The 14522-nt window shown below is 35.7% G+C and overlaps 1 protein-coding gene across 2 annotated transcripts in view; it reads right to left on the reverse strand.

The window, feature by feature from the left end:
• Window positions 1-14522, reverse strand: part of Zdhhc15 (zDHHC palmitoyltransferase 15) — a 136705-nt gene that overhangs the window by 38212 nt on the left and 83971 nt on the right. For both annotated transcript variants that reach the window (XR_015646288.1, NM_001039101.1), the window contains exons 5-7: window positions 5607-5676; window positions 3952-3984; window positions 3104-3224 (exon numbers count right to left, since the gene is read on the reverse strand). Coding sequence is in view for 1 of the 2 variants with exons in the window: in NM_001039101.1 (NP_001034190.1) it covers window positions 3104-3224; window positions 3952-3984; window positions 5607-5676 (224 nt within the window). In the remaining variant the exon portion in view is untranslated. The remainder of the gene's footprint in view (window positions 1-3103; window positions 3225-3951; window positions 3985-5606; window positions 5677-14522) is intronic.

A 14522-nucleotide genomic window follows, 5' to 3' on the forward strand; every position in this document is an offset into this window, starting at 1 on the left:
AGATCCATGATCACTAGAGATAGTTCAGAGGAATATTTGTAAAATAGTAATTACTATGTTTCTAAAATAATAGTTCATAGCCTTTGTGAAGACGTTTATAGACCAGTGTGGTAGGTGTGCATTATTAATTTTTCAGAAAGCAAAGATTAATCTCTCCATTAAGAGAAGAATTTGTTTAATTTAATGCTGGGAGGAAAGAAATGATGTGATGGCCTTCCGAATCTATTCTTCTAAAAGTAATAAAGTCTTTGTATAGGAAATCGTCATAGGCATAGTAATGTAACCATAGAGCTTCTGGGCATATTTATGTTCAAGTTCTCCCTTCAAAATTCACACGCAGGTGATCTTCCACATGTTACTTAAGTGCTGGGAGCTTCAGCTTTATCATCTTTGAATGTGACAAATAGTTTTTATTTTGGCTACTTCATGAAGTTGTGGTGAGGATCAGAGGAAATGCTCGAAGAATTATAAGTACCATATAATAGAAGTTGTTGTTCTTGGGAGCACAGCTTTTCTCTTTGATGTGGCTTTAAAAACATATGGCAGTGTTTATTTTTTATTTTAAAAAGAAGCTCAACTTAAACTCAGAAAGCCATCCATCCTTAGTATATACTATGGTTCTAAGGTCCGAGTGACGGCAAAGAACCATTTCACCAAATTGTCAATGCCCTTTTCAGTGGAAGGACAAACTAGGACAGGCTTCATGGCATCTGAGATAACAGGAATAAGCTAGACTATTGTGGAGGAAAAATAATGATGGGCTAGGAAAAGGCCATGCTGACCATGGATTTGCTGGTACTTCTGGAACATTTCTTGTGATGAATTCACACTCAGTTATCATCTTTTACGAGTGAGGGAAAGTATACAGTACCTGGCTTACATTTTGGTGTTTGAGTATTGGCTGGCTAGGGGAGCTAAAGGCAAACTATTTGAAATACCAAGTTGTTAACTTTGTGCCAGAGATAAAGAGCTGTGATTCAACAGTAGCCCACTATTTTTACATACCACTAAGGTATGTAAAAAAAAAAATCAAGGCTCACACTTCCCTGCTGATTGGCTACAGCCAATTTTCTTCATATTTATAGTTCATCATGCAGATCGAATGCCAAATAGGTCATGGAAACCTGAGCAATGGGAAATAGATCTTGTGTTGTGGAAATGGGCCAAAGAAAAGATATCAAGATGTGTAGCTTCGTGAAAAGTTTGAGGAATGTTTGAAGAAAATATCTGTGAAAAACCTCATCATTTCTGTTTGTAATTTGAATTAGGAATTTTGATATGCACTACATAGCTCCTGATTCATGTAGTTATTAAATATCTGAACTGATTAAGCAAGTTGAATAGAAAGTGTAATCTATACTACTAGGAATAAAAGCACTGATTCATAATTTAAATATTCTTAGCTATTTAGCCTCTCAGTATCTTGTCTTTTCTTTTCTCCAATTCATTATAATTTATATTCTGACCATGCGATTTATGTTATTTCGCTGCTGGTTTACTGGTCCAGCTAAGATGTGATCTCCCTGTTATATAAGCCCTTGTAAAATTTCTAAAGTAATAACCAGAAGCTCTATTCACATTCATGTTTTCCTATTTGCATACATTTGGATAACTCTCATTTTGGACATCTTATTAACTGTATTTTAGTGTAGAAAAAGGGATTTCTTTGAGAGTATAACTGGGTGAATGTGACAAACAACATATTTAATTATATTTTACCAGGTATTATACACATATGCAAATGGAATTACCTTGATGTTTTAAAAATAGATGGGCTATGGCTGATATCTCCAAGTAGAAGAAACATGAAAGTAATTTTTATTTTTCATCTTTTTTAGATTTCATTGGATCTTGGTAATGAGACAGTGAAACAAGCAACAGAGGCAGTGTCAGCTCCCCTTCTCTCAATTCTCAACCTACTGTTTTCACACAAAGTTCCAAAGAGAGGCTGGATGTGGTGGTGGATGCCTTTTGTCAGTCCCCAAGCTTGGGAGATAGAGGCAGGTGGATCTCTGAGTTTGAAGCCAGGTAGGTCTACAAAGCAAGTTCCAGAACAACCAGGGTTACACAGAGAACCTCCAACCCCCAATAAAAGGAAAACCTACCAAATTCAAAAGAGACTTCCTGTTTCATTTTTGTGCATATGAGCCTACGTGCTCATCAGTGTATCTTTCTTCCCAACAAAACCTTCTCAACTACCTTCTGATCATGGAATTACTACTTGGTAATTTTCTAACAAACTTCTGTTAACTTAATTTTGTTTGTTTGTTTAAGAAACTAGTGATTTGGCTGGGCTGCGGTGGCGCACATGTTTAGTCCCAGTACTGGGGAGGCAGATGGAGGTGGTTCTCTGTGACTTTAAGGCCAGCCTGGCCTACAGAGACAGTTCAAGAACAGCTGAGGCTTCACAGAGAAACCCTGTCTCAAAAAACAAACAAAAAAAGAAACTAGTGATTTGGAATTAGTTTCAACATTTTTTCCAAATATACAACTGGTAAAAAAAAAAGTCTTTAAAACTCAACCACAGACATACCTTTTAAAGAGTGGGTCAGCAGAGAGGTTACTCTCCCACACGATTAATACAGAATTATTTAACTGAAATCCTTACTCAGTAGTTTTTTCAAGCGCAATATAGAAAATTCCTTTTTACTATACATGGACTGACCCTGGACTCTGACCTCATAGGTAGCAATGAATATCCTAGTAAGAGCACCAGTGGAAGGGGAAGCCCTGGGTCCTGCTAAGACTGAACCCCCAGTGAACTAGATTGTTGGGGGGAGGGCGGCAATGGGGGGAGTTCTTTATGGAACTCATAGTTCTTTATGGGAGGGGAACACCCATAAAGAAGGGGAGGGGGGGATTAGGGGGATGTTTGCCTGGAATCCGGGAAAGGGAACAACATTCGAAATGTAAATAAGAAATAGTTAAGTTAATAATAATAAAAAAAAAGAAAAGAAAATTCCTTTTTACTGCCTTGCTTGCTGGTGGCTTCATTATTTCAAAATGCAAAGGATATGGGTGGAGAGTGTTACATTTAGAAAGACTATGTATGCATTTACCTTGAGGGGGGTGGGGGAACCCATCAGGGATTTTCACAACTTACTCTCCAGTATTTGATGAAGTAGCTGAAGACTGTTGTAGCAATGTACAGGCAGTAGAGAACGGAATACGCTAAGAACTGAAGGAAGAATTTGTAGTTGGAAAATCCAATGCAGTTATTAACCCTAAAAGGAGAAGAAAACTAATGTGAAATCAAGACCTATTGATTGAGAACACAGCGATGCTTAAGTGGACTAACGGAAGGAAGCACATGACTCCTGCTGCTTCGTTATGTGCTGTGGAGAAAGCCAACTGAGATAGAAGTCCCTTAATATAAACAGACGGGAGAAACAAGTTCATATCTCACTCATTTCTCTTTTTATTTCCTGGCACAGAATCACCTGAACAATGTAATCACTTTAGAATGGCTCCTGAAACACCTAACCGAACCTGGGCTTTCATTGGTAAAAACATGGTCAAGTCTTAATAGCTACACTTTGACATGTGCTCTTTGCAGTTAGCTAATTCCAGATTTGATTTGTCAGAAACACAACTTTTATAGAAGAATTGCTGAACTTAAACTGTAACATTTCGAAAAGTCATCGAAAACCAGAAACGAATTGCATACTGTTGAAGAAGAGAAATACTTGTGCTGTAGTTCACTATTGTGCTCAATTGCTCAAGTTAATGGACAGAAGCTTTGTGACCTCAGGAATTCACTACCATACCTTTACGAGTATTTTAAGCCTTGGGTTAAAATGTTACTCCTCTCCTGCTCCCCATCTCACATAAGTACAAAGTACAGTGAATTATAGCAGCAAAAGTAGCCACATTGCCATTCAGATTAGGAAAGTGGGTATATTGAACAACTTTGACCCTTTTAGAGGCTAGAAATGAATCAGAAGTACATACCATGGGCAATGATGGTCCATTTTTAAAACACACCTGCAAAGGGGACAAAATATGGTGTGATAAACATGTCTATGAAAATGAAGAAGTACCTCAAAACTAAACTCAAGATTTCAGCAATATTTTTACATAGTTCTGAGAAAACTATCCACAAATTTCTACCATGGTAACTTTAAAATGACTGCCTCCTCAACTACTCACAGGATGACCAAATCACAGGAAACCACTCTTGGATTATATGGCTTGCAGCAAATTGCAACTCTAGAAGTGCAACCTTAAAAGGGACAGGGCACTGCAGACTATTGATATAGTGAAGAAGTTCAAGATGCCCCTTTTAGCTTTGTTTACTTAGTTTAATAATAGGGCAAGGGAAACGTAGGCCTGCATTGGAATCAAAGAGTAAGAGAAATAGTGGACTAGGCACTCAAGAACAAAGGCTTGAAGATTATACGCAAAAATGGGATTTTATAAACCTGGAACAATTTGAGAGACAAAAATCAAATACAAATTTGGTTAATAACATAAAATAGAAAGTAACTATCAATGCTTCTGTATTGATTCAAACGACTGAATGAACAAATAAGTGGAGCAGAGAGGCACATCTTTACACAGATGCATTCTAAATAATTTATGCAGATATTCACTTTCAAGGAGAGGAATCCTATTATGTTAGTGGGAACTATCTATGGTGACTTCCATGCAACGAATGCAGGTCAGAAACGAGAGGGGGACAGAATAATTTTACACTGGAAACATCTGGCACACATCAGTTGAGAGAAATGTTCAGTATTAACAATGAAGTCAAAAGTCACATTTATATGTAACCTTGATACCATGTAAAGAATAGTATTTTATCTCTGTGGTCTTCCTGCACAAATCACATCACCCCATCATAATGATCATGAGAAAAGAGCAAACAAATTTCAACTAAGGAAAAATTTATAACACATGTGATTTTTAATCCCCAAAACTGTCAGCATTATGAAAACCAAGGAAAAGTCTGAGAAAATGACATGGATTAGAGGAGCTACATAGATATGACTTATTAATGTAATGTGGTATGCTGGATGAAATATTGGAACAGAAAAATAATATTATGGGGAAATTTAAGATATCAAAAAAGTATATCCCACTTAAAGTTCTATATAAAGTATCCAACAGATGTACTCACACACATACAGAATAACATCTGGACAAGGGTATTTACATAGTATAGGCGTGAATGGATTAAGCTATAAATTACATACAAGTTCACTAACAGAGCATTTCATTTTTCATAATTAAGCTATATTACAATAGAATATAATGAAAAGCAATGTCTCAATATTGGCTTATTAATTTTATAAATGTGTCATACTAATGGAAGATATTAATAATAGGGAAAAGTAGGTGTGGGACATAGGAGAATTCTCTTCAGAAGAAATCTATAAATCTGAAATAATGTAAAATGAAAGCTTCCTTTTGAAACTGCAGTATTAGTTTTCTATCTTTAGTCTAGAATGATTATCACCTCTGTGAGAGTGTTTGGCATGTGTTCATTATGCCTCAAAAGAAATGCTCTTCTCTAGGCATGGTTACATGTCAGGATCAGTCATTTTGTTGTCAAGGCAACCATCAGTGGCCAGCATCAGCTCAGGGAAAGTATAGTTGTCACTTACATGGCACAGACAGAACAGTGATGGCAGCGGTCTGGCTTGATTAGATGACACCGGTCACAGAACCGTACAGCTATAGGAAATGGAAAGTGGTTAGTATAAGTTCAGGGTCACTATAAGATCCTACACTTTACTAGTTTGTGGATAGATTTTGTTACACAGTGCTACAAATGGTCAAACGTATTTCAAGCTGCCAAGCATAAGGTAATAACTTAGAAGATTGTGGTAGGTAATTTTTTGTGATGGATCAGTCTTAAAAACACCTTTAAGGGATGAAAGGAAGAGGAAGTGTTTCACATTTGGATAACTGACCACAACATACTACCAAGTATTTCAGTGATTAGGGAATTCATTTAGTCTGTTTATCCCAACTTTTCTCTCTGAAAATAAGAATTTATCTCCTATCTCCAGGGGTTATATTGCATAAGATAGATACAATTCCTACAATATGATAAAGAATGGTTTTTCAGGATAACAATTTGAAGATGGGAAGAGACATTCTGTCTAGAATACATGTTTAATTCCCCCTTACAGAATAAAGAAATAGAAAAGTGTACCATATCAAGTGTCATAATTAAGGTAAAGGGATGTCAGGTCTCTAACCTGTACAGTTGAGTTGTTTTCCTGACTTCTTAGTCTTGGGATATACATACATACATACATACATACATACATACATACATACACACACACACAGACACAGAGACAGACAGACAGACACACACATACACACAGAGACATGAATCCTCTTCCTCCTCCCTTTCTTTCCCAATTAAAGGCATTTATTATTCTCTTCTTCTCATTTACTGATAAGAGTATTGCTATGTATAACTGTATAATGCTATTATTATATCCTAAAACCTAAAGGCACAGATAATCTGAGAAATATAGCAGTTTCATTTAAAGTATGCATTCGGCACATACAAATGATTTAACACAATAGGCTGCAAATTCAGCAGTCTCAAGTTCATGTCTACTCCTGAGTGTTTGTGTGTATGTATGGGGGACGGGCAAGACGGGAAGAGAAAGCTTATCATTTCTCACTATATACCTGTAATAGTTCCGTAATTGATCATTAGCCCTTCATTGTTGCTTCCATTACAGGACTTAATACTCTGAGTTTCTAGATGATTTGTTAAAAAGTAATTCAAATGATATTATTATCCCTTTGACATTCAGTTAATTTCGAACGCATTAAGAATAAAATCCCGTTGAAGGAATCAGAGAAAGAACTGGAAGAGCTTGAAGGGGCTCGAGACCCCAAAAGTACAACAATGCCAAGCAACCAGAGCTTCCAGGGACTAAGCCACTACCTAAAGACTATACATGGACTGACCCTGGACTCTGACCTCATAGGTAGCATTGAATATCCTAGTAAGAGCACCAGTGGAAGGGGAAGCCCTGGGTCCTGCTAAGACTGAACCCCCAGTGAACTAGACTGGTGGGGGGAGGGCGGCAATGGGGGGAGGGTTGGGAGGGGAACACCCATAAGGAAGGGGAGGGGGGAGGGGGATGTTTGCCCGGATACCGGGAAAGGGAATAACACTCGAAATGTATATAAGAAATACTCAAGTTAATAAAAAAAAAAAGAAATGTTAACATTTAAAAGTTAATATTCAATTATTTCATAATGCAATCAAATACAATATGGTTTGGACTAATAAAAAAAAAAGAATAAAATCCAAATTCTGTACCATAGTTTGTGGCCTCTGCCTCACTTTTCAAGCATACTTTGTACCACTCTCCATTCTCCATGCTTTGGTGACATTGGCTACCTTTCTACCCTTGCGAAATGGCAACACTTGCCTGTCTCGTGGACTTTACAATTTATGCCTTTAGTGAGTATCTCTGTGCTCTTTGAATGGCTTGATGATTGATTTTATGTGTCAACTTAATTGGTGTGCTGTTCAGTTTCTGTCAGCTTGATACAAACTGGAATCAACTGGGAAGAGAACCTGAATTGAGGAATTCTGATTGGCTGTGGGTGTGTCTGTGAAGTATTTTCTTGATTGATGATGGATGTGTGAGGGTCCAGATATCTGTGGATGGTGCCATGCTTGGGCAGTTGATTCTGGGTAAAAAAGAAAGGTTAGCTGAGCAAGCCATGGAGAGCAATGCAGTAAGCAGTTCCTGCCTTAATTTCCCTTGTTGGTGGAATGTTATTTGGAGTATAAGATGAAATCAACCCCTTCATCGCCAAGTTGCTTTTGTTCAGTTCTAGCAACAGAGAAGAGAAGGAAGACAACTGGGCATTCACATATCTGTGATCCTGCCTTGATTCCCTAAGTGATGGAATGCTACCTACTGTGTAAGATAACATAGTCCCTTTCTTCTCCAAGTAGCATTTGGTTAGTGTTTTATCACATCACCAGAGACACGAACAATAGAGCATATTTGGATGGGTTTATATCTGTCTGCTATGAGGGTGGTTCCAGAGGAAAGTAGCCTTTAAATGGGTATACTCAGAAAAGCAGATAATCGTCTGCCGCACAGGTTGGTTACATTCAATCCGAAGAAGGTTTGACTAGAACAAAAAGGCAAAGAAAGGGAGAGTCCACTCTTCACGTGACTGCATGAGCTAGGATATTAGTGCTTTGCTGCTCTGAAACTAAGCAGTTTGGGCTCAGTTTTCTTCAGGTCTTCAGATTTGAACTGAAAATTGCACCATCACTTTTCTGGTTCTGAAGTGTTTGGATTTGCCTTAGAATGTACTCTCTTGGTTTCCTCATGTTTAGGCCTTTTAGCTCAAACTGGAGCTATACCACCACCGTTTCAGGGACTGCAGCTTTCATATGTGTATAGTGAGACTTTTCAAACTTTGCTAGTGGCTGGAACTAAATTCTTATAATAAGTCATCTATCTATCTATCTATCATCTATCTATCTATCTATCTATCTATCTATCTATCTATCTATCTATCTATCATCTATCTATCTATCATCTATCTATCTATCTATCTGTCTATCTATCTATCTATCATCTATCTATCTATCTATCTATCTATCTATCATCTATCTATCTATCTGTCTATCTATCTATCTATCTATCTATCTATCTATCATCTATCTATCTATCGATCATCTATCTATCTATCTATCTATCATCTATCTATCTATCTATCTATCATCTATCTATCTATCTATCTATCTGTCTGTCTGTCTATCTATCTATCTGTCTATCTATCTATCTATCTATCTATCATCTATCTATCTATCTATCTATCTATCATCTATCTATCTATCTATCTATCTATCATCTATCTATCTATCTATTTATCATCTATCTATCTGTCTATCTATCTATCTATCTATCATCTATCTATCTATCTATCTATCTATCATCTATCTATCTATCTATCATCTATCTATCTATCTATCATCTATCTATCTATCTATCTATCTATCTATCTGTCTATCTATCTATCTATCTATCATCTATCTATCATCTATCTATCTATCTATCTATCTATCTATCATCTATCTATCATCTATCTATCTGTCTGTCAATCTATCTATCTATCATCTATCTATCTATCTATCTATCTATCATCTATCTATCTATCTATCTATCTATCTATCATCTATCTATCTATCTATCTATCTATCTATCTATCTATCATCTATCTATCATCTATCTATCTATCTATCTATCTATCTATCTATCTATCTATCATCTAGTCATTTTTTTTATCTAATCTAATCTACTGGTGTTCTTTCTTCCAAATAACATAAGTAATATAGATTTTGGTACTGCACGTGATTCTAGAAATAAAAATTTAAAAATTATTTTCTGAAATTGTCTTATTTGACTTTCTGAAAATGGGTTGCTTATATTATTCAAATTAAGCTTTTAAAATTTGATTGGATCAAGTTAAACTAATTACTACATTTCAGTATTGTATATATATATATGTATACAGTATTGTGTATATATATACATATATATACAGATATATACATATATATATATATACATTGTAAGAAAACTAATGAGGTTGACTTGTTGTTCCTAACAACATCAGAAAAGTAATGAAAGAAAAGACTGAGACATGGGCTTCATATTTCCTGCTCAATACATAAATGACCTCAAGGCTTCTATGCTTCTCCTGAAGGAGATGCTTATCTTCTATAGGCACAGAACAGGGATTAGTGAAAATCAAATACAGAATTTCACCTTGGAACTACTTAATTTACAATGCAAGTTGAACTCTTGGTCTTGTAGGGTGTTTATTGCTAAAGTGGGGTCCTGTCTATGAAAGAGTAGGATTCTATATGAAGACCTGGTGAAGTCAGGGATATTGCACTCCCAAATTCTGATAAATATTCTCTGCCAGAGGTAGATGCCTCCCACACTGCAGTGGAAGCAGCCTCTTCATTATCAGTGGCATTTGCTTTTCCATCCTTGACTACAGGGATGCACCAGAAAACTGTGACCACCATACAATACAATGCTGATTCTCCTCAGAACTCACTTTTCTTTGACTCTAGATCTCCAATTAGACCAAAGCATCAGTGTATACATAAATGTGAGGTACAGAGCATGGGTGGGGATGTAGAATGCGTTTGAAAAGAACTACTTGAGTTTTGTAATATGAACACACAATTCCAAAGGAAATGTATGGGAACAGATATTAAGGATATAGGACAATATTGGAAAGAACATACAATTAGTTCTGGGTAAATATATTAATGTACAAGCAGAGAACCTACATTAAGGTTGGAGATTAGGGAGGTCAAATACTACATAGTCTTGTCTCTAGGTGGAAGCAAGAGATGGTTCATAGATGAAGAATATAGACTAGTAGTCACTAGAAGTCAAGAAGAGTTGTAGATTGCATTGACAGAGAGAGTGCACAGTTACTTTTCTATTGCTGAGATAAAACATTATGATAAAGGCAACTAACTGAAAAGGTTTTTTAGGGGAGCCTAGGATTCCAGAAGGTTAGAGTCCATGATGGTGGAACAAAGGCATGTATCTTGAGCCACTAGCATGAAGCAGAGAAAACGAACTTGAAATAGTGTGAGTCTTTAAGCTCTCAAGGTCTGCCCCGGTGACCTACTTCCTCCAACAAGGATACATCTCTTAATCCTCTCTAAATAGCACATCTGGGACCAAGTATTCAAATACACAAGACTGTAGGGAACATCTTCTTCAAACCATGAAAAGGTTGTATAATGGTTATCAAAATATAGTTATAATAGGAGAGAAAAGTTCTAATATCTTACAGCATAAGAAAGTTACTGTAATTTATTATGTATTTTATAAAGAATGTGAAGAAAGGAACTGAAAGTTCCAAACGCTCAAAAAATGATAACTTTAGGAAACGAAAATGTTAATTAATCTGATTTAATATTGCACACAATACACTCATTTCAACTACCACATTGTGCCCCATAAATATGAACAATTATTTTATCTTGGTAATAAAAAGAATAATAAGACATGTTAAAAATTAAACAAAATATATCTCTGGGTATATTTTACCATATGTACATCTAGTTCATATCTTTTTTATCATATTTTCTATATTACTCCATAAATTACATACTTTCCTACCTAGCTTTAATAAGAATTTTTACAGCCAACAAATGTCTCTGCTCACCAGTCCTTGACATCTTGCACCAGTGTCTACCCAGGTGAGTCTACCTGGTCCATCGTTGTATACCACTCATTACCAAATACAGCTTGGTGCCATAGTCTACCATGGTCAATCTGACTTGTGACAACCCCAACCTCTAGGCTTTGGCCAGGACCTGTCTAGTCAGGTGAGTCCATCTGACCCCCCACAAATGTTGTAACCCTCTAGAATAGATGAGGAAGAAGAATTTCACATCAATGGCATAGAAGGATCTTATGGCCATAATGGGGAAATTGCCCAAACTAAGGAAAAACATACTCATATAGATACAAGAAGCACATGCAACATCAAACTGGTAAGACCAGGAAAAATACCCCCATAGCATATCATAGTCAAAACATTAAGCATATAGAACAAAGAAAGATTATCAAAAGCTGCAAGAGAAAAGACACAAGTCACATATAAAGGAAAACTCATCAGAACAATAGCTAGTTTCTCCATGGAAACTCTGAAAGCCAGAAATGCCTGGAGCAATGCATTCCAAGTTTTAAAGGAACATGAGTGTCAACCTAGACTACTGTACCAAGAAAAATCTGTCATAGTTGAAGGAAAAAGGAAAACTTCCTATGACACAAACACCTAAAATTTTATATCTGGCAGATCAACTCTAAAATATAATAAAATATAGCAAGTTCTACTTCAGCTGAAGAATAAACATAGCCAAGAGGCTGTGGAAAGAAAACAAATAAAGCTGTAATTACTGAAACACCACTGGAGAACACAAACAACAACAACAAAGAAACAAACCACAATGACTGTAATCAACACACAACCTTCAACAAAAACTTTACATATCAATGTCCTCAATTCTCCGATCAAAACACACATGCTGGCTACATGGATCAAGAGACCAAATCCATCTTCCTGTGGTTTACGAGAGACTCATCTTAGCATAGTGTAGTGGGAAAGGATGGAGAAAATTTGCTTCAATCAAATGGGACCAGGAAGCAAGCAAGCAAGCACTGTATTCTTAATATGTGACAAAAGAGAGTTCCAACTAAAAGTAATCAGAAGAGATAAAAAAGAGCATCTCATTTTAATGAAGAGAACAATGAAACAATAAGATATGACTATCCTAAATGCATATCCAAAAATTGTTATACCTAATTTCATAAAATGCATACTACTAAAATTAAAGATACAGGCTAACATCACTTCATTAATTCTAGGTGATTTCAAAACCCTGCTTTTCCAACAGACATGTCATCTGGACAAAAACTAAACAGAGAAACATCAGAATTAGTTGACAACATCCCTGAAATGGACTTATTAGCTATCCACACAAATACCAGAGGATATACATTTATTCAGGAGCCCATGGAAACCTCTCTAAAACAGACTGCATCAGGAAACATGAAACAAAGCTGAAAAAAATCCAGAAAGACTGAAATAACTTGGCATATCTAATTTGACCATAATACAATAAACTAAAAATAGACAGCAAACAAATTTTTAGTAAATATATAAACTCATGGATATTAAACAACTCATTACTGAATAAGTGGTCAATGAAAAAAATTCTTGGAACTAAATGAAAATGAAAACACAATACAAATACCTCTGAAAAACTGTAAAGGTAACCCTATAAGGGAAACGTGGAGCTTTAAATGCTATTATTGAAAAATCTTCATAAAAATAAAATTAAACCCCAATTAAAAACTAAAAAGATAGCACAAATAAATGGCTTCCTGATGCACTTCACACATTTGAGAAAACTAGAACAAATTAAGCCTAAACCAGGTCTACCGAGAAATTAAAAAAAAAAAGTCAGAGCAGAAATTAGTGAAATAAAACCAAACCAAAACAAAGCAAAGCAAACCAAACCAACGTTTACCAAGAAACAATGTATCTAAGAGCTGGTTCTTTGAGAAGATAAGATTGTGAGACCCTTGGCTCAACTAACCAGAAGGAAGAACAAGATGACCCAGATTAGAAACAAACAGGGAAATATTACAACATACGTTAATCAGTTCACGATATTATAAGGGAATACTTTAAAAACCTGTACTCCAGTAAGTTGGAAAATCTCACAGAAAGGGCTGAATTTCTAGATTAATCCTAACTACCAAAATTAAACTAAGAAGGAATGAACAACATAAGCACACCTGTAATAAAGAAGGAGACTGACACAGTAATAGAAAGCCTTCTGACTTAAAAAAAAATAAAAAGGTCCAGACCCAAATGGATTCACAGCATAATTCTACCAGGATTTCAAAGAAAATCTATATAGCCAATATTTTTTTAATTATTCAAAAAATAGAAATAGAAGGAAACACCTTTTAGGAAGCCAGTATTAGTATAATGCCAAAACCAAGCAAAAACATATCAATCAAAAAGAAATCCACAGGTCAAATTTGTTGATGAATGTAGATTCAAAAATCATGACTAAAATGTTTTCAAACAGAATTCAGAGAAACAAACAACAGAAGGATTACCCACACAGACAAATTCATCCCACAGATAAAGGTATGGTACAACACAAAAGTCAATAAATGTGATGAACCGTATGAATGGACTTAAAAACAAAAGTCATATTATCATTTCAATAGATGCAGAAGACATCTTTGACAGAGAACAATATGTTTTCATGACAAAAGTCCTAGAAAGGGCAGGATGAAAGGGAGCATACAACAGATAATAAAAGCTACATATGAGAACCCCACAGCCAACATAAATCTAATCTTGAAGCAATCCCACCACTGAAGGGAGGAATGAGACAAGGATATCCCCATTCCTTTTCAATATTGTGCTTGAAGCACTAGCTGGAGCAAGATGGTAAGAGAAAAAAAATTAAAGGAATGTAAGTCAAATCGTCCCTATTTGCAGAAGACATGATGCTACAATTTAGAGCACCTCAAAATCTTACCAGAAAATTTCTAGAATTAATAAACCAATTCAGCAATATGGAAGGATACAGAATCAATTTACAAAAGTCAATAGCTTTCCTATACATGGCCAACAAACACACAAAGAATGATGTCATGGACACACTCCCATTCATAATAGCCTCAAAGAAAATTACAATCTGTAGGAAGAAACTTAACCAATGGTGTGAATGACCTCTACAATTAAAATGTTAAATTTCTGATGAGGTAGAGAAAGATACTACAAAATAGAAATATACCTTATGCTCATGGATTGTTAGGAATAATATTTTGAAACTGACTACTCTACCAAAAGCCATTTACAGATTCAACACAATCCCAATTAAAACCTTCCATCATATTCTTCATAGAAATAGGGAAAACTATCCGAAAATTCACATGGAACTACGGGTAGCC

This window comes from Rattus norvegicus, chromosome X (assembly GCF_021556685.1).
Source record: "Rattus norvegicus strain SHRSP/BbbUtx chromosome X, alternate assembly SHRSP_T2T, whole genome shotgun sequence".
In the NCBI taxonomy this organism is placed as follows: domain Eukaryota; kingdom Metazoa; phylum Chordata; class Mammalia; order Rodentia; family Muridae; genus Rattus; species Rattus norvegicus.